This window comes from Buteo buteo, chromosome 15 (assembly GCF_964188355.1).
Source record: "Buteo buteo chromosome 15, bButBut1.hap1.1, whole genome shotgun sequence".
Taxonomy (NCBI): Eukaryota; Metazoa; Chordata; class Aves; order Accipitriformes; family Accipitridae; genus Buteo; species Buteo buteo.
The window spans coordinates 25,466,980-25,487,154 of NC_134185.1; the positions used below are offsets into that span (position 1 = coordinate 25,466,980).

The 20,175-nt window shown below is 44.9% G+C and overlaps 1 protein-coding gene across 1 annotated transcript in view; it reads left to right on the forward strand.

Annotated features, from left to right (window-relative positions):
- Positions 1–622: 622 nt before the first annotated feature.
- The window catches only part of METTL24 (methyltransferase like 24), a 49,718-nt gene continuing 30,165 nt past the window's right edge, over positions 623–20,175 (forward strand). Inside the window, exon 1 of the mRNA XM_075046391.1 lies at positions 623–993. Within this exon, the coding sequence (XP_074902492.1) occupies positions 706–993 (288 nt within the window). The 5' untranslated portion in view covers positions 623–705. The remainder of the gene's footprint in view (positions 994–20,175) is intronic.

Here is a 20,175-nt window from a genome sequence, read left to right on the forward strand (position 1 = left end):
AGCATTCTTGCTGCTTGTCTACTGACCCAGACGTCCCCGGAGTCAGCCTTGCTGGAGTTACTTATGTGTAACACCAGACGATACCGGGAGGGTTTTGAAGAGCTGTCAGAGGGGTTAGGGTGCTGGTGTTATCTTGGCTGTCCAGGGGTATCCTTTATCCTTCACGGACAGCTCTAACCTTCCGAGAAGCGAAGTCCCGACTTCCAGGGCCGGGCTGTCCTGTAGCTTGTTTTACTTAAGCACGAGCAATACCCAAGTCTCCGGCGAAATCCCACTACCTCGCGGCGTTACAGCGGATAACGTGAACTAATGTATATTAACGAGTGGATACGCTTCCATCCTGCAGCAGACGGGTTGGTACGATGGTTAGGGAGGGGAGCTCTCACCACGGCTGTCGCCCCTTAGCCCCGGCCTGCGGGGGGGTGGGGGGGGGGCAGCCGGGGTCTGGGCCCCTGACGGGAGCGACACCCACGCGTGGCACACAAGGGGCGAGGGCCGGCCCCACGCCCCGTGGGACCGGCCTCGGGCGGCCACCCCCGGCGACCCGCAGCCCGGGGCCGGGTCCCCCGGGTCGTGGCGGCCCCTCCCCGGCCGGCCCCGCTCGGGGCGGGGTCTTCTCCGCTTTCGGCGGCGGCCGCGGGGCCCGTCCCGCCGGCGGCATGAGCCCTGAGGTGGGGCGGGCGGGCAGGGCGAGCCCCCGCCGCCATGCCCAAGGAGCGGCCGCTGTGGCGGGGCCCGGCCTTCCGCCTCTGCCTGCTGTCGGCCGCGCTCTTCCTCTGCCTCCAGCTGGGCATGAGGCGATCCTGGTGCCCGGAGGAGAAGCCCCGGGCACCGGCGGCGGCGGCGGCGGGGCGGGCGGCCCCCCCGGCCCTCAGCACGGAGCAGCACCCGGCGGCGGGCAGGCGGCGGGTCACCTACGTGCGGAGCGGCCGGCGGGGGAGCGCCGCGCCCGGCTGCTGCCCGCTGCGGCCCCCGGGCGGCCGCCGCAGGAAGGTAGGGCGGGCCGGGGGCGGTGTGTCTGTGTGTGTGAGGGGGGGAAGCGCCCGCCGTGTCGCGACAGGCGGAGCTGAGGGTGACCCGGCGCCCGGGGTCCCCCTGTCGCCGCGGTTTGTGGCCGGTGGGGGACATCCGCCCGCAGGTGCGGCTCTTCTCGGTGCTGAGGTGGTGCTGGCACCGGAGGGGGGTGGCCGGAGGGCGGTGGGGTGAGGTGAGGTGGCGGCAGCTTCAGAGGAAGGCGCCCGTCTTGCGGTCAAGAGGTTTGGTGAGCCGTGGTGCTCAGCTGCAGGACGGGCGCTGAACGAGGTCAGACCTCGGTCTGGAAAGTTGAGACACGGGAGATTTAGGTTAGATATTAGGAAAAAAATTTTTTACTGAGAGGGTTGTCAGACGTTGGAACAGGCTGCCCAGGGAAGTGGTTGAGTCACCATCCCTGGAGGTGTTCAAAAAGCGCCTAGACAAGGCACTTCGGGACGTGGTTTAGTGGGCATGGTTGATGGTTGGACTCGATCTTGAAGGTCTTTTCCAACCTAAATGATTCTGTGATTCTAAAGGTGGCCTTGACCTGGAGTCACCAAGCTCGCTCAGCAGGCTGAAGAGAGCTCCAGAAAGGTCCCTGGCCCTTGGCATTCTTGGCATCAGAATGCCATTTTGTTCGCTGAAGGCCGGCAAGAAATGTTTCTAAGACGTGGGCTGTGTGAGAATTAATGAGTCAGTTAATGAGTCGGTAAATGGACCTGTAATTAGGTTCAGGCGTGGTAATGACTGTAAAGCCTGTTGGAGACGTGAGGACCATCATTAGTATCTGGAGCTCACCAAGATGAGGACCGTCAGTACTGACTTCTCCCACCCCTCCCTGTTAGCCACACGGGTGACCAGCAGCAGGATGCTGCCTTCTTCAGCAAGTTCCATGACATCTTTGCTTTTGGCAGATGCTACTCTCTCCAGCATCACTTGGAAACTCCAATGTTTATTTTGTGGAGTTTTCCTGGCAGTCTTTCAGGGGGAGAAGAGACAGCTTTCGAAGGCTGGGACAGAGTAGCTCGTCACCTATTTTGAGGTCCCGCTGTCAGGGTGCAATAGTAACAGTCTGTGTGGAGACGTGCAGCTACCTAAAGAAGTTGGAATGACCATGAAGAGGAGCAAATGGGATTTTGCTAGAGATGGGACCACCTTCCTGGTCAAAGTAAATAACTATTTCTGCCCTGACAAGAATAAAACCAGTTATCTGTGGAATGGCTAAACCTTCTCCTGTTCTTACACTGAAACTTTATCTGGGTTTGCTCAGACTCCCTTGATGAAGAGACCTCTTGCTATCATCCAAACCACCATCTGAGCAAATGTCCAGTGATCGTGGGGTCTGATACCATGTTGAGGCATCTAGATATTACAGTGTCAGTTTGTGAGTTTTGTTGTCAATGCCATGTTACTTGGTATTTTCCTAAAGCCCGACTTTTAAGTGATTGTAATTATGGAAGAATTTCAGCATTCACGGGGGGTGGGGTGGAAAATTGTAATCATGTGGATTCAGGCAGTTTCTTGAAAACATGTGCTAAGCATGGCATCAAAACACAGGAGGCAACAGTAAAGCATATCCTGATTTATCTCATGATTTTTGAGGAAATCCTAGTGGAGCAGTAGCATCAGGAGAGGCAGTTAGTTGTACTGGAGAACTGACGGTGCCTTGTGGTGGTAGAGAGCTCGAGGCTCTGGAAAGCCCATGGTACGCTGTGGTGCATCTCCAGGTGAAATGTGTGAAACATCACCGCTGTGGTTTGTGGTGTTGGGCACGTTGCTGCTGAGGTCTCATTTGAATGCCGCTAATTAAGTCAAGTGAAAAATATTAGTAAATATAATACAGGGTGGAGTTGCCAGGTTAAGTTTGAGACCATCACGTGTCTTCCACGTTCAGCTATTTGACTTGAGCATGTTGCTTCAGGTGAAGAAAAATCTACTTAAAGTGAAGATAAGGCTTTGGGGATAGTGGGACTGAAATTCTGGGAATTACTGGTTTTGAAATAGAGTTGTTAAATAAAAATGTAGGGGGGAAAAAAGTGATGGGAAAATAAAGTAGAAGTGGTCTGAGTACTGCCATTTTTTTTTGTGCAGGTGGTGATCATGCATGATAGCTAAAAACAAAAAAAGGGTGATTTATTTTAATTTTTTCCATCAGGAAACATTGTACTTCAGTCTGTTTTAAGACAAGAAAAAAGGCTCTTATCAGAAAAGGCTGCTTAAATTGGTGATCCATGGCTTCTGAAGAAAGGCAGCAGCATGCAACTGCTGCTGGGGCAGTGTGCTGGTGTGTGTAAATGCTGCCTGGGGGAGAGGGACGGGCTCCCTGCTGTACCAGGTTGGGATTGCCTTTTTCTGTGGGTTTTGTGCGCCTTCATGTCTTCTGTGTGCCTGAAAACCATTGTCAGTCCATCTTTGAAGCCTGCAGAGGCTTTCAGGTAGGTTCCCCCACCACCACCCCCCACTGCTGATTGTGGTGGTGGTATTGGAATATGTTGCGATACGTGAGCCAGCAGGATGGCAGTAATGAAAAATCAGCGGGGCCAAACTTCGCTGGGTTTTCCTAGTGCCACTTGGTTATAACTCTGCTCACACTTACATCACCAAATTAATGCAGAAGATTGATGAACAGTGTATTTCCATAGGTCTAGTTGAATATCCTACTTTGTGACCATATAAAAAAATGGCAAAAACATGCAGGAAAATTATTTTATGCCTACTTTGGATCACTATACAGTTTCCTGAAGCAGAGTTGTGTTATTTATTTCCCAAGCACAACTGCAGTCAACCAACCAACAGCACCAGAAGGGGAAAGAAAAGACCCAGACAGGATGGGAGGACGGAGACTCATCCAAAAATGGCCCTTGCGTCTGCAGGAAACTGCCTGTGCAGTTGTGCGCTTTTCCTGACCGCTGGTAAATCTCCGTCAGTGGAGAGAGTGACTGTGCGGCAGAGGGAGGGTTTGGCCACCAAGGTTACAAGTGTCTGTTTGTGCCTTAAGATGCATGCATAAAAATTCCTGACTGAAAGCAGGAGGGAATGAAGTAAATAAAGTAATTTAGCTATGTGACAGCTCTGGGAGCTGCCTGTTCTGGTGCTTTTGGGAGCCATGTTGCTCCCAGCTGTTTGCTCCCGGTGGAGCCTACCAAAGAGCAGATGCTGCAGCTCTTGCTGACAAATAATAAACAAAATTCAGCATTGAGAGTATATGATGGTTATCTGAAGAATAGGAAGAGTCATATGTTGCACTGCAAATGTAAAGCAAATGGAAGTTTGTAATCCCATTTGTATATTGGTGGGAGTCCTTAAAACTGTGTTGCTGCTAATAAAATGCCCAACTATGTTTATAAACTGTGATTCTGCGCTCTGGTTGTGTTAAGCACTGGTCTGGTAACATATGCAGCAGATAAAAACTCCAGCTACATGGAAACACACAAATTCTGCCACGTGTACCTGCTCTTGCAATAGGTATTAGCAAGGTCTGCACCCACATAGTGCTGCAGACACGTGAGGTGAGTTTTAAAATGTTATTGCAGGGTGTGATGGTAAATTAAAAAAAAAAAAATTGTTGCATGTGGAATTTGAAATAACAGCAAATTCTTATCACAATGATTGCAATGACAAGGTTATGTTGGCTCTCGTGCTCTGAAATGGGGAGGAGCCCTCTCTGAGAGTCTGGTTAAGAAAAGCTGGAGTCCTTTGCCTTCTGGGCAGATTTATTTCCATGGAGGAGGAGGAGGGAAAAAATGTTTTATATGGTTATGCATGAAAGAAAAAAGGCCGATGTTAGTCTGGGCAGGTGTTTTAAGTTCCTGCAGTTCTGCTTGCTGATGCAGCAAGTGCTGTGACTATGTGTCTCCTAAAAACTGAGGTTCAGGGTCTTGCTTTCTGCATGGGTGTAGCTGAGCTGCGCAGTGGGGGACTCCTGGAAGGCAGGCTTGGAGAGATGCTTGAGGCTGCTAGGCTGCAGCCACAGGTGTGTCTTCTGAAAGTGTGCCTGCTAGAAGACAAGCAAAATACTAAATTTAGGTTGAAAGTGGTAATATCAGCTGGAACTCACTTTGTCTGTTGTTGTGGCTGTCCAAAGGTGGGGAGTGCGGTACACTGCCGAAGTTAACCTGATGTTATTTTGGATGCTCTTTCATCTATATCTAGGGATATAAAAATGTTTGCCTTCAATGATTAAAAGCTAAGAGTTAGATTTTGCTGCTGGGCCTGTTTGTATTTTGGCTGGGATTAAAAACGTATTTTGAAACATGAAGTATCATTGCCTAAAACAGAAAAACCTTGTGAGGTTATATTTTGATAGGCATTACTTACACTTGTATACATGTGTATTTTGGTTCTTTGTAAGTACAGACTATTTGTCCTTTGCTGTTGCTTGTTGGATTGCAGGTTTTGTTTTTCTTTAAATAGCAACTATTTCCGAGAGTTTACTGCTTCTCTGCAGTAATGACTGATAACAGTCGCATCATCAATGTAATTGAAACCTGCAAATTATTTTGGAGTGATAGCTTTGAAGTTATCCTCATACAATTTTGCATTACTTTATTGCTAAGGTTTTGCTTAAATTTTATGTTTGATTTTTAATTTAAAAACAACAATGCTACTTAATTTTGTGTCAGCGATATGTAGGGCTTATGCAAAGAGTCCTTTTTAATTCTTCTACAAATCTGGTGAAAAAAAAAAGTATCAGATGTTTTTGTTGCCTATTTGTATATATAGTGTTTTCAAGCTGATTTCACGTCTTTAAAAATCTGGTAAACTTTGGGTACTACTTGAATAGGAAGTTACTCTGCCTCTTGATGAGCAGGAGCCAAAATTCTTTGAGAAAACTTGGTTAGTCTGAAGTCAAGTGTATCCATCTGTCTTTCCATATCCCATGGTGTAATAGCTGGTCTGTTTTGGATTGGGACTTAACTTTTAGAACAGTTTATTCATTATGTATGCCTGGAGCAATGTTTTAACATTACAGCAAAGTTTAACGCGACAGGGCTTTGGAAGCTGTTCAGCGAGTCGCATCAGACTGTGTTTAAAGGAGGAGATTTGCCCAGGCTGAGCCACAACAACGGAGCTGCTGGGGCAGCAGCATGGGTCAAGGCAGCCTTTTGGATCTCCTAGTGAATTTAAATCCAGAGCTTATTCCAGTCACCTCACCTGTGTACCAGACCTGACAAGCTTTACAGCGTGCAGCACTGTTAAATGCTGTGGTGAGGAGTGAATAGCATCCTAGCTTTGATGAACGTGGGTTGCAGCTGTGGCTCCATTGCAGAGGAGTGCAGTGCTGAAGAGCTGGGTATTGATTATTCTTTTTGAGTGTGCCTACTTCTGGGCACCTCCTTTAATAACAGGTGACAAACTGGAGAGAGTCTCAATGGGAGGAAAAAGGCATTAAGAGGTGCAGGAAGGCAGGACTGCAGGGAAAGCCTGGCAGAAATCATACTTGTTTTGAATAGGGAAAAGGAGGTTTTGAGAGAAGTGTGCCAAGACTCTTCAAACTAAAGAAAATAATTTTTTTTGAAGGGCATAATGACCGATTGTTCCCTAGGTCCACTGCAAGTAGGACAAGAAGTAACTGGCTTAATTTTTCAGGCAAGATATTAGGAAAATCTTTTAACTCTGCGGTTGGGTAAGCAGTGGAAAGACTGCCGAGAAAAATGTGAACTTGGGGTATCCACACAGGGGAGGTCTAGGTATCCTTGGTTGTGCTTTAGGGCAGGGAGGTAGAGTCAGTCAACCACCTGAGGTCCTTCTGTCTACATTTACCTGCTCTGCAATTAGAGAAGCAGTCTGGCAGGTACAACATGATTAGTCAAACTGGAATTTAGCCTGAACAATGATCTAATGTCAGTGTAATAAAAAGAGGTAATGGGGTCTTTAAAGACTGTGAGGGATCCTTGCCCTGGCTTAATACCTCACTAGAGAGACCAAACCGCACCATAATTGTCCTGTGATGACTTAGTGGACCCCAGAGGAGGGAGTGCTACTTGACAACTTTTTTCACTTGGAGGTCTCTTACCAAATATAAACCGACCCAAAGCTGCTTAGCTTGTAAGATTAGCACAAGGTAGGAGCTTTATGGCTTCAGGCCATTAGTACCTGGGGAACAGCTGTGAGAGCCTTGGTTGGTTTTTGTTCAAATATTCAGGGTAATAGCACAGACTGAGAGAGGCTATTGTGTTTGGAAGAAAAGAATAAACTTGTATTGATAGCAGTTTTCAACAGCGGACAACAAAATCTGGGGAGCACCAGCCAGCTCTGCCTGTAAAAGGGGGCAGCCGAGGTACCAGAAGGTACTGAAGCACGGGAATCCTTCTCCAAGTAGCCAAGCAAGGCCAATACTGGGCTTTCACTGTATTTTAACTGCAGATGAAACGTGTTTATGGTAGATCGTAAAGAGGAGATGGTAATGTTTTCTCTGACAGTGATGTCACTTGCGAGCTTGTGAGGTAAATGATCACTCAGAATAACCTTGATTCTTACACACGTTTTATTACCTAAAATAGGTTATTCCTTCATGAATTTTTGAGAAGCAGCTGGGGAATATTATCCTTCAGAAAGTCATTACAGCTTTATGAGACTTAATTATATCCAATAATATAGATTTCTTTCAAATACCTACTCAAGGCTTTCTTTCAGCACATAGACAGGGGAATACTTTTTTCTAGATAGCTGTGTCACGGAAAAAATGTTTTTCAGCGTATATAAGCTTTCCTATTTAAGGACATAACTCAGGGACCGAGGTGGTGATTTCTTCTGCAGATGCCTTGCTCCAAGATGGCCATTACAGTTGTGCCATCTTTTTCTTGAACCAGGCTAGATGGTCCACGGGCCTTGTACAAAACATGAATCCCTTATGACTGTGGTAGCAGGTGCAGAAAAAACCCCCATACTGATCCAGTCCCATTTGCTGTCTTCAGCTCAAACTGTTGAATGGGACTGCCGTGCAGGGAAGTGACCCGCGCTGCCCTCCTGCCCACACGGTGATGCTCAGAGCGTGGCTGAGCAGCTCTGGTCATGGCCCCTGTGTCCCACTAAAGGGCAGCAATTCCGTAAACATGTCCTCTGCTCTCACCTCTTTCTTCACCCCTCCACAGTTCACTGTGTTTGGGGTACTGGATTGTGTTGTCTGAGGTACTGCTGGTTATCAGACCTTATTAGCAGCAAACAAGCAGGACTCCATTTCACGTGCTGTGTACGTGCTCAGAGGAGGAAGGATGTCTTCTGCATGAAAGCAGCTGTCGAGCGGGAGATGGGAGGAGGAGAGCAGTGGTATGAAAGTCAATTGTACAGCAAGTCACAGTCTTGTAATGGGAAAAGAGCAAGAGTCCCTGAAAGTCAGAAATTTTGACAGCCTTGAAGACAACGAGTGCAACGAGTTAGTACCAAAAATGATCTTTTGTCACGTTTCATGTTTTATACTAGAAATAATAGAAGCGAGGACAGTTTTGAACACACAGCTTTCTTTGCTCGAGCAGTTCTCAAGGTGGCCAAACTTGCTTCATTCTTTTCTAAAACTTCCTTCTTTGGAGAGAGAAGAGGCCAGAAAGAGAGATCTGGGACAAGTAAAATTTTCTCAGAAAGCCTTAGGGTTTTTCCTTTACATCTCTGACCTTTAGCTGCCTTCTTATGAGACAAATATTTAACTTTGCTAGTAAGGTTTTCCATCCCAGTTTGCTCAGTCAATTCACATCAACATTTATGCATCCAGCCAAGCAGTTAACAGAGATGTGTGTCTGCTTCAAGGTTGCATGGTAGGTGCTAGCATGCCAGACATCTCTCTTGTGCCACCTTTACTGAACTGTGGCCATGGTTCAGACTGAGGTGCAGCTGGTCAATCTTTGGTGTGAACTCAGAGCAAAACTGCGGTGGTCCATGACAAGGGATGCAGTACTGAAATCCAGCAGTGAAGAACAAAACCCACTAACAGCTGCCATACAGACTCATAGAGACAACGTGACAAGTGCATCATCTCTCTTACAAAACAGATGTAGAATCTGGAAGTTTAGATAGCATTAGTGAGGGACCTCCGGTCCTCCCACAAAAAGTTTGGTTTGGTTGTGCTAGACCACACTGTCCTCCTCCTGCAGCCTGGCAGTGACAGCTATCACTCATGGCACAGCTTAGATAAAAGACTTAACATGTAGGTGAGAAAGTCTGTGTGAATCACCGCTAATCTTTGATGGCATCTGCAGCAGCCCGCTCTTATCACTTGTTCTAATATTAACTTTGAGCTGTGTTTGTCTTGGATGGCTGTTCAGCGCTCCAGAGCTGTGTAGGGTGGATGCGAGTCATTTAATCAACCCGAGTGTTTTTGTAGCTAGCAGATACAGACCAAGATACTTTTGTGTGTGATGAAATGTTGTCCAGAGCCCTTCTGTGCTGTTGAAGTCTAAGATCAAATGGCATTCAGTTCACTGGAACAAGTAAAAGGGAAAAAAAAGAGATTTGATTTGATTTTTCTTTCAGTTGTGGTATAGCATGTATATCCTGGAATCCGTAACATATATTACTCGCCTCAATGTTGTTTGTGTCAGTGTTTCTGTATACAAAAGTGACAGGGTGACTGACACGCTGTCTGATTTTGAGTTAGCAAATCTCTAAGGGTAATGGAAGCCATTTATGTAGGTGGACTGATGCCTTGGGTATCAGAGAGATGAAAGCCATGATATTGAGCTCATTCTTACAGCAACAACTCAGTCACTTTAAGCAGGAGATGGCGGAAGCCTTCCCAGCTGTTTAGGTAGTACTAAGTGGAAGAGTTTGGATCTTCAGTGACACGTGTTTTCCCGTGCCTGGTCTTCTGTTTCGTCTTCAGTAGTCTTTCTTTTAAATTTGCCATCAGGCTCAGGTGCCATCAAGAAAGGCGCTGGCTGTGAGGTGCTCATGGGCTGCCCTGACAGGGAATGGGTGGACGGGGTGTCCTTGGGTGACTGCTGACCCCCTGAAGAGCACAAGTCCTGGGTCTGGCTCTGGGGGAACGCCTTGCTGGTTATTTTGCTTTCTTCCTCATTTTTTGCAACATTTGAAAACTAGCCCTGTAATTTACGTCCTTCCTGACACATGTATAAATACGATAAATAAATCTTCCCTTATGCCTTTGTGTAGTGATAAATGTAATAGTTCCAGCAGCTGTTACCACATACACAGAAATCTTACTTCTCAGCGAAGTCTTCTCCTTATGCTCTGCAGATGGGAACAAAAGAGCTTTGCAGTGTTCTTCGAAAGTCAGTACCACAGAACTGTTTTGGCTTTGCAAATCCCAAATCTGGGGGATCCTTGTGAGGAATGTCCTTCTTGCTGCCACCTCTCCCCGTCATGCAATGGGACCTTCTCTTGTCTCTGGGAGTGTAGGATCAGGAGGACTTTTCAGTGAGCCATTGGCTTCTGAAGTCTTTTAGGATTTTCAGGTCAAGCCAACTGCTTCAGATTTTACATGGAAAACCTTTGAGTTTACATGCTTGTTGCAGAAAAAGCTAACCAACAGCTCATTTAACAAGTGACCCACTGAAGTTTACTTCAGGTTCTGCTTTCTGATAGATTTCAGGTGCAGCTTCAGGTACATTGCTGTTGGTTTTTCTGGAAGTGACAAAATTCTGGGTCATTTCCAGGACTGACCTTGTGGCTCCTGCAGACTGAAGGAATTGAACCCTCTGCACTTCTTGGGGTGTGGAAGACAAACTTTGTGAGCCTTGAGAGCTTAGCAAGGAAAGGCATGCAAAGAGCCAGTTGGGCAACTTGTCTCCCTTAGGGATATTGCTAAAACAGTGGATGCTTTGTGTTCTTGCTATTGCTTTTGATGAGGTAATAAGTAACTTTTTTCTTTTTGTGTGTGTGTGACAGGGCAGTCTGCTGGGGAAAATTAACCTAGATGAAAAGTTAGCAAAGAAGCAAATATCGGTAATGTGCCAGGGGCTGGACCTGGTTGGGAAATTCATGCAGTTGAAAATGATGTTAGAACCAGTGAACGTTAATATCATAGAGTTGCCATCGGTGCTTTAACCTCCCCCACTTTGCCCCATCCATCCCCAGCCCTCTTCCTCATTCTTCTCCTAGCAGCTAGCTAAGTCAAATAATTAACTGGGAGCTTCAAAGTCAGTGCCCTTTATTTAACATCGTCTTTCATATTTTACAAAGAGACAGTGTTTGAAATGCTAGGGGGAAGAGATGGTAATGTCTATTGATATGGCATGTAATGTTAAATAATACTTGCCACTTAAAAGCCTAAAAATGGTAAGAATCAGTTTGAAATCCTTCCTGCTCCCTGCAGAGTTGACGGCATTAGTGGAGGATTGAGATTTATCCCAGAGATGAATGCTGCAGGGTAGGAGCTGCCTGAAAAAAAAACCCCAAAGGAACAATAAAATTTAATACTGATGTCATGTCCCTTTTGGGGCTTTCCTGGTAGTTGCTCTGCAGTAGCGAAACTTTCAAAGAAGTTAACTTTGTTTCATCCTGAATAGAGCAAGGTAATGGCATCTTGTTGCTTTTCCCTTGCTCTTTTGAGAAAATTAAACAAGAAGCAATTATGTGTCAATTGGCTGCTGCTGAGCTGATGTTTCTTCTTAGTTAGAAGTCTTGATTAACAGTTTGATCTTGCAATTATTATTCATTATGAAATCTGTGGGAATTCTGGGTACATCAGGAGTTCAGGGTCAAACCCTGTAGCTGTTCAGTGCTATATTCTGTATAATGCTCAGAATTAGTAATAAAACATTTGGAAAATGTCCTTAACTAAAGAGGATGGTGCGTATTTGCCCCAGCCCATCCTCCATGGGCTTATGATACTGGGGTCTATACTTGTCTTGAACAAAAAATATTTCAAAATTGTGTGCTTTGAAACAAGCTTGGTTTTCTCCTTTATAATGGGAAAATAAATGTATCATCTTGTACTTAAAGTCCTAACAACTTGTAAGCCAGCTCTCATTCCCTTTCTAGACATGGGGACCTAATTGCCCAACACACTGTTTTATTTTGCTTGGAAAACATTTACATAGCTCTAGACTAAGGGCAGTAATCCATAATCATAATAAAAACAAGAAAGGGACTATGTTTGTGGACATTTAAAGCTAGTATATGTTTCATTCTGTGGAGCTCCATTACCCTGTTTTATTAACTAATGCTTATATGAAATAAGGAGTTGAAGAAGAAAAATGTGAAGTTTGGCTTTTTAAGTCTTCCCTGGCTATCCAGTAAAACCCAGTATGATCAAGTGAACTGAAGCCCCTAGGTACCTATTGTGAATATGTTCTATCTTACCTGAGGTTTTATGCTATGAAATCTAAATACCTGTAGAAGTCACTCAGCCTTTTGATTTACCCATGGATAAGAATTAATGTTTACTTGCTTTATGATATTATAGATGCCTAGTGACAAATACTGCCCTCTCCTGCTCCCTGGGCACAGAAGGTCCTCCTGGTCCTCACTCAGGAGGGGCAGATGAAGGGGAAGGGGTTTTCTGATGCTTCAGACCTCCCTTTAGGCTGGAAGGTGTGGTGGACCATTTCTGGTTAGACGTTTGTGCTCCACTTGCATGTGACAGAAAGCTGCACAAGTGCGAAATAGTCTTAATTGTGTGAAAGTGTTAAGTTTTGCTTTAAAGAGCCTTCTTTTTCCCCAGTTCTTAGCCGCAGGCAGAGCCTGCTGAAGTCAGCGGATAGGCTGCCAGAGGCATCCCTATCTGTAAATCACAGAGTGCTGGAATTTGCACAAAATAAACTCGGCTTATCTGGCTAGCTGACTATTTATTGATGAATTCTGTTTGTTGTACTCTGTGGTTTGAATATTGCAATGAAGTCAACCTAGAGGAAAATAACTCTCCCCCCCCCCATTGTATGGATTATGACATGTCCCATATTTCCTCAGCCAAAGCACTTCATTTAAAGCAGTTATGAATACAGGTTGAAACTGTGGTCTTGCCTCTGCTTAACTAAAGTCTGAATTTGACAAGCAGTGACCAGTAGTTGCTGTATGTGTTTCTTGCTGTTATCCTTAAGTGTTGGCAAAGGCATGCAGGCACTGGAAATAATTCACCTGATTATTACACTGCTTAAGCAGTTTCGAGAATTTTCTTCCATAAATTTCAATCTGTTCTGGCTCCTGGTTTGATCTCCATCAGATATAAATTATCACACTGTCAGCCTCTGGATAGCACTGGAATGCTGCTGCCCAATTTATTTATTTTATTTTATTACCATAGAAAAGAAATCCCACTTGACTGTTTTTAAAGCCGTTTGTCTGTTAGCAGAGTAAAATCAATCTCTCTTTTAATAAATGTGTATTTCTCCCTGATGTTGCTGGGATTTCCAACAGCAGAGCCGTCAGTCTTTGGTGACCTTTGAAGGTTGGAGGAGGAGTTCCCAGTTCAACACTGCCCTTTCCTACCTCTGCAGCTCCCAGCTCCTTTGGCTGCAGTGGATTTATTCCTCAGAGGTAGTGAGAGGTGGTAGTTATGCTATGTAAATAATAAATTAGGTGTAATGCTTTTCCAAATTCATAAGTACCTACAAATTAATATTTTGGCAAGTGTTCTCAAACATGTGCTTCCTGTAAGTCACAAACCTGCACCCGGGGTGATGTATATTAGTTGCTGAAGCCCAGGTCTGCCAGTGAATTTACAAGGGGGTGTCCACAACGGCTAATTTAAACCTGGTAAGCTGGTTCCCAATACTCATTTCCTATGGAAGTCAGGGTTTCGATTTGAATTCAGTGGAGCATTAGTCACCTAAATTGCTCTACAGATCTGGCTGCATGATGTTAGTTTTGGAAGATGTTCTTTATTTTTTCCAAAGCCATTTCTTAATTCTTAAAGTGATATAAATTCTGTCACTTAAAGTCGGTGCCAAGCATCCGTTTTTTTCTGCGTATGCTTTTCTTATGAGACATTTGTTTGGGGGAAAAGACACAAAACTAAAAGTAGAGTTGGAGAGAGCTTGAGCGTGGGCTTTGCCTGCGAAACACTGAACCTCCCATGACGTGGAAGTTGTTGGTGTTTTGCATGGAGGTTGATGGTGTGGCTTGCCTGCAGGTTAGGCCAGCAGTTCCCCGCGAGCGCTGTAATTTGTATGTGTGTGGCTCCATTTCATACCATCAGATGGGAAATCAGAAGCAGAAGGAGCAGAAAATAAATATGAACTTTAACAAAAGGAGAGCAGAGGTGAAAGGCTTGATGATTGCTGCCTTTCCAGGGCTTGTTATGTATGCATGTAAAGACTCTTTTGGTTTCTAATGGGAATTGAAGTCAGAAAATTGTTTTCTTCATTTCAGTGTAAAACTTTGCATTCACAACGTATTGCTTTTTCCCTTTTCCCTGCTAAGCGTAAGAGTTTTATCATGCAAACTGCAGCCTTGGGAAGCAAGTGCTGATAAACTGCTCTCAAGTGAAGCCCTCTGGGCGATGCTCAGAGCTGTGTAAGTTGGCTGTTGCAGCAATCGCCTCCTGCTCCCAGGCAGAGAGATGTGTGCTGCGCTGCAGGGGCTCAGAGGAGGTGATGCACAGAGAGTGAGGGAGCCAAGGGAGAGTTAAGTGCATCCTAGAAGTTCCCTCTTCAATAAAGTAAAACACACATGTCCAGACATAGAAACACCTCTAGTGACTAAAATTCTTCATACACAAGTCACGTCAAAAACTCATTTAAGTTGAAGACACCCACTTATTGATGCAGAAAAAAACCACTCTTATCACGGGACTGGTTGCCATAGGCAGGGTTTACTCTGGTAAGCAGCCTTGCTGCACGGGAGAGCCTGACTGTATGCATTATGTTGCTTGCTCATCTTGGCACAAAGCTTTTGTTCCTCAGCCTGATGTTCCACAATCAAATCTTCAGATAAGATCATGGAGCAGATCCTCCTGGAAGATATACCAAAACATACTGAAGACAGGGAGGTGGTTAGAGACAGCCAATGTGGCTTCACCAAGGGCAAGTCTGCCTGACTAATCTAGTGGCCTTCCACGATGGAGTGACTGCATCAGTGGACAAGGGAAGAGCTACAGATGCCATCTGCCTGGACTTCTGTAGGGCCTTTGACACAGTCCCCCACAACATTCTTACCTCTAAATTGGAGAGATAATGGCTTTGATGGATGGACTGTTAGATGGATAAGGAGTTGGCTGGATGGCCACATCCAAAGAATTATAGTCAGTGCCTCAATGTCCGAGTGGAAACCAATAACGAGTGGTGTCCCTCAAGGGTCCGTACTGGGACCAATACTGTTTACTTTGAGCAACCTGATCTAGTGGAAGGTATCCCAGCCCATGGCAGAGGGGTTGGACTAGGTGATCTTTAAAAGTCCCTTCCAACCCAAACCATTCTGTGATTCTGTAACACGCTGCAGTTCTATAGCGCTGGAGTTTGTCTGTGGGAGGGACTCCTGATGTGGTCTGCTTGTTCCACTGCACCAACCCAATGCATGCAGAGGATGGAGCAACCCTGCGGTGGCTGGGTATGAAGAAGGCCGTGTGCTTCCGTGCAGTGTTGTCAGAGATGCTTCTGCTTTAGATAAACTTGGAAAAGTAAAAAATGGGGAAATAGGAAGATTTCCTGTATTAATTTTTTTCCAGTTCATTATGGACTTTATGTAGCACATAAAGGTTTCACTGTTGGAATGGAAATTCTCAGTTTAGGTGGCTGCAGGACTGGATGTCAGCTGTGTTTCCTTCTGATCCTCCCGATGCCTGATGCCTCACAGGGAACCCACTGCTTTGTGCTCAGTGCAGGCACACACGTACAGAGCAGGAGTGTATGTAGCAATTTCTGCAATATGGTTTCTTAAGCAAAAACCTCAGATGTTTTAGAAAGCCAAACAGCAAAGGAAAATAGAAAATAATAGTAATATAAAAGAAAATAAAAGGGAAAGAAACAGTTCAGACATGTAGGGATGGGTTATGTATAAAGCCAGCCACGTTAGAAATGAATTCACTTGGAGCTTTAAATATGAGTCATAGTCACTTTGTAAACCTGTATTTTAAATTACAGTTTACTGAGCCTGTGCATGTCCCCGCTACTTCTACATTAATGATGTAGCGTAGCATGTTTTTATGAGTGTACCTCTTGTGAGCCCTCTGCATGATGCTGATTACATTTAGCTAAAGGGGACTGTATGAATTGACCTTTCTGTAGGAGGTCTTTGCCAAGGCTGAGGCATGCTTGTTCTTTCCTATTGACACCTCCGCTTTGAGGTGGAGTTTCTTTTACTTTTGCCACGTATTGCTGCTCCAAACATAAAACATTTGTAGTTACGCAACCATGCTGAAGAATAAAGTACAATTAAGCATTGCTTGAGGCTTGCAACTAAAGAGTAGGCTCAGCCCTCTAAAATACAAGTTTTTCTGCAGCATGGCATGTATGATATTCTGGTCTGGGGTTCCTCTTCTGTGATGTTGAACATCTATGGTGTAAGCGCATCTGAGCCTGTCCTCCAGGCTTCCTTTGGAGGTCATGGAGAGAAATGGATGTTTCCAGTGCATGAGTCATCTTACTTATTTTAGACGTCTTCTCTATAGTGAGATGAATCATTCCCTTAAAGAGCCTGTCTGCCTCATCTGTCCTGTCAAATAGCTTAGCTCCCCAGCCTGCTGTGGGAGCTTGGTCCCTGGTTGTCTGCACTGCAGGAATGTTTCTTCACTCCCAGCTCTCCCTTGGAGTCAACCAGCTAATTGCCTCTGAAACTAAATGTGGGCATTCACGAGGGATCATTCGCCGCTGAAGCCGCTCCGTGTCGTCAGCGAGAGGAGCAATGTGCCAGGTTTGGCCGCCTCTACCCTCAGCAGCCCTCCCACTCATCTCAGCAGGCTTTCCACTTGTTGCATGTCCCTCGTGAGGCAAAGCCAGTACTTGGGTGGGCTGCAACACGCTGCTTTCCCTATTTAAGGTACTTTTGAATTGGGGAGAAAACCCCAAGCCCCAAAATAATATGCTTAGGACCACTGGAACTCCAGAGGGAGCCCAAAGAAAATGATGGCCAAGCCCTGTAAATCCTATCTAGGGTCAATCTACTCTCAGAAGGGCTAGCCTTCAGGAATGCCATCCAATAAATACACATTTGCCCTGTAGATGTCTGAAATTCTGCAATTTTAATCCCACCCATTGCACTTCAAACTGATTAAACCCAAAATTTCACCCATGAGCAAGCTCTGTTCCACTGTACCCTTCCAAAAGGGATGAGCATGATGATACACAGAATACAGCCAGAATGGTTGGATATGAAGATGCACATGCCACTTGTTTCTATGGCTAGCAAATATTTATGTTTATTGATGGAGTTTATTGCCACAAGTGCTTTTCGCTTACATTTGGTCCTGCCTCAAATGTAAAAAAATCATTGTTGCACAGTCTAATTAGAGGATTTAAAATTTTTGCCTTGGTTAAGGCATCTCTGTATGTATTGACAAGTCTTTTGTTTCTTCATTGAATCAACAGACTGCTTGGCAGGGCAATGGGATTCCCAAATTTTTGTTTATAAACATGGCTAATATGTTTCTGTTTTAATAGGCTGCTAAAAAGGAAGGAGATTTAAAGGAGGGAAAAAACCAGTTACTGAGTTAAAAAAGATGGAAGTATGGAAAACTTAATAATTCCCTTTCAGATGTAAACAGACGGGAAGGGTGGGGTTGGGCTGTTTGAATGAGTGCACTGAAACTGTATGATTGATCTGGACAGAACTTAATGATTTATACTTCTGTGTTCAAGTTCTGCTAGGAAAGCCAGATGTTTTGCAAACCTGCAATTTTACACCTGCTAGTTTGTGAGCCCTTGGTGCATGTTGATTTAAACTTTATATTATGATTTCAGATTTTTAGGACAAATTATACCATATGTATACTACAGATTATTAAGGGATTATCAAATGACTATCATAGATGGCTGATGAAGGAGAAAAATCTAGAAAGTGGTCTCCAGAGAGAAGTCACTGTGGATTACTATCAGGTTGGTCTGATGGAAACATCAGTCCTTATCCTTAAGTGTGAAGTACCCGGAAAGAAATCAGACCTTCAAATGCATCCTAGTTTTCCTAACAAAGCAATGGCATTGCTTTAAGGCTTTCTTTGCTCTGTGGTTATCTCATCTGGTGAAAATTTAGACATCACTCTGGACAGCACTTTCTAGATATCTCTTACACTTGTGTGGTAGCTGAAGTCAGTGTCCGACCAGTGCCAGTCTTCTTGCTGAAGACTGATTTTTCATACAATGCTAATTTCAGGTAAGGTGTCTATAAGTGAAACAATATAAATATAGGGATACTTCAAGATATTCAGTAGGATATTTTTTAAGTGGCATTGTAACTTTCCAGGTACTTCCATCTCTTTGTATTGTGAAACCAGGATGCACCGGTGTTGAGGAAACACAGTCATGGTGTCTTGTTAGATGCGTCCTTACCATAGGGAGATAGCACACCGATGGCGATAGCCAGAGATGCAGGATGTCTGAAGTGGTTTTCTGGCTCCTCCTGGGTGATCCTGGGGAGGTCTGTCTGAATTTCATATCCAAAGCTGCATAATATGGACCGTAATACCTCCTCTGCTCCTCTTGTGTACTTGCTGTAGAAGCCCCCTGTGAAAGGAGCTGCTCCTCAGCCTGTTTTGTACAGCAGCCACGGGGACCTGCTCTTGGTAATTTACTCTAGAGGTTTCTGTGAGACAAGTGAGAAAATCCAAATCATGATGCCACAGTCAGGTCTGCTTTGGGGAAATAAAATTGTGAAGTCTGGAGGTGAAAAACTCCTCAAAATAAGGAACATGTGTTTACCAGGAATAAACCTGATTTTCACAAAGTAGTTGGTTCTCAGGGACCAGGTGCATTTAATCTGCAGAATTTATTTGAGAAGGCTTACGTGGAAACACTATGGAACAGGCTGAAAATTACCTGGAAAAAAGCTATAAACAAAGGCTACCAATGTACATAGGCAATGGCTCTTCAGGAGTGTATTTTGTGAGACCTGAACATGCCCATACCACATCACCAGTGTCAGTGAGTTACCAGCTGGGAGGGTGTTCCTGGTCCAAGAGAGGTACTGGATTTTCACCCCCATTCACCGTCTGTGAATTTTACTGTAATGCAGCTATTGAAGTGCCCCATAGGGGTGTTTAGAAAGTGTTAGGAGCAGACCTCTCTAATGTATTAGTTAGTGAATGGAAAATGGCTGCTGATTAGTAAGGAGCCAGGGACCTGGGAAGCTCTTTGAAAGTATTGCTGTCAAACAGAAGCTCAGCTCTGATCTCTGTCACAAAAGTAGCATTTGTGTAGTGCTCCTAAATTTAAAGAACTATATAAAAGGTTGATCTCTTTCTCCACACACAGCCCCCCATCCCCCGTTAAAGTGAAACTGCATTATTGAGTCACTGGGGTTTTAATCTTCATAGTCGTGTGTTTATTGATACATTTTGGAGGCAGTGGAAAGGCAGTTTGTCATCTTTAAGATTTTAAGAACCTGAGAGAAAGCCACAGTGGCTCTTTGGTATTGCACTCTGCTGAAAAAGAACCTCATTCACGTGGTTAATTATAAGGATTTTTTTTTTCCCTCTCTTTCTTCCCCGTCAATTCTGTGCAGAGGGAATTCTTGCTGAATGGTGCCACAATGGCCACCCTGCAATTCCCCTACTTAATGAGCTACTTCTCACACAAATAGGTTTCAGAATAACTGGGCACAGATGTTTAGGTATCTGGGGGAGGGAGGGGGTTGCCTGAAAATGATTGTCGGTCTTCATTTTCATTTCAGCTTTCAAGCCTGTTGAAACGGCAGCATTCCTGTCATTGCAAACGTTGTTCAGCCATGTGAACTGTGACTCATTCTGAAAGATTACAGGCATTTCCCTCCCCGGTGTGCACCTATCCTCCTGCTGTTAGCTGTTTGCAGGCTGCCTTTTGCAATCAGCGGGTCAGGGCTATGTGCTGCTGCAGAGTTTGCTTGCTAGCTTGCTCCCACAGCCTTATGCTGTGCAGGGTGTAGGAGCCCGTGTGTGCTGCAGGCAGCAAGTTTCAGGGTGGGAAATGCTACTTTTGTCTGCTTCTGGGGGAAAAAAAATCTCAAATGTCCTTTTCAGCATCTTCTTATGCTAAAAAAAAACCAACAAAAAAAAACCCCAGGAAACCCTAAAGGAACAATAAACCTCATACAGACCTCCTGGCTCACGTTCACTTCAGACCATGTTTACTTAGGCTTGCAAAA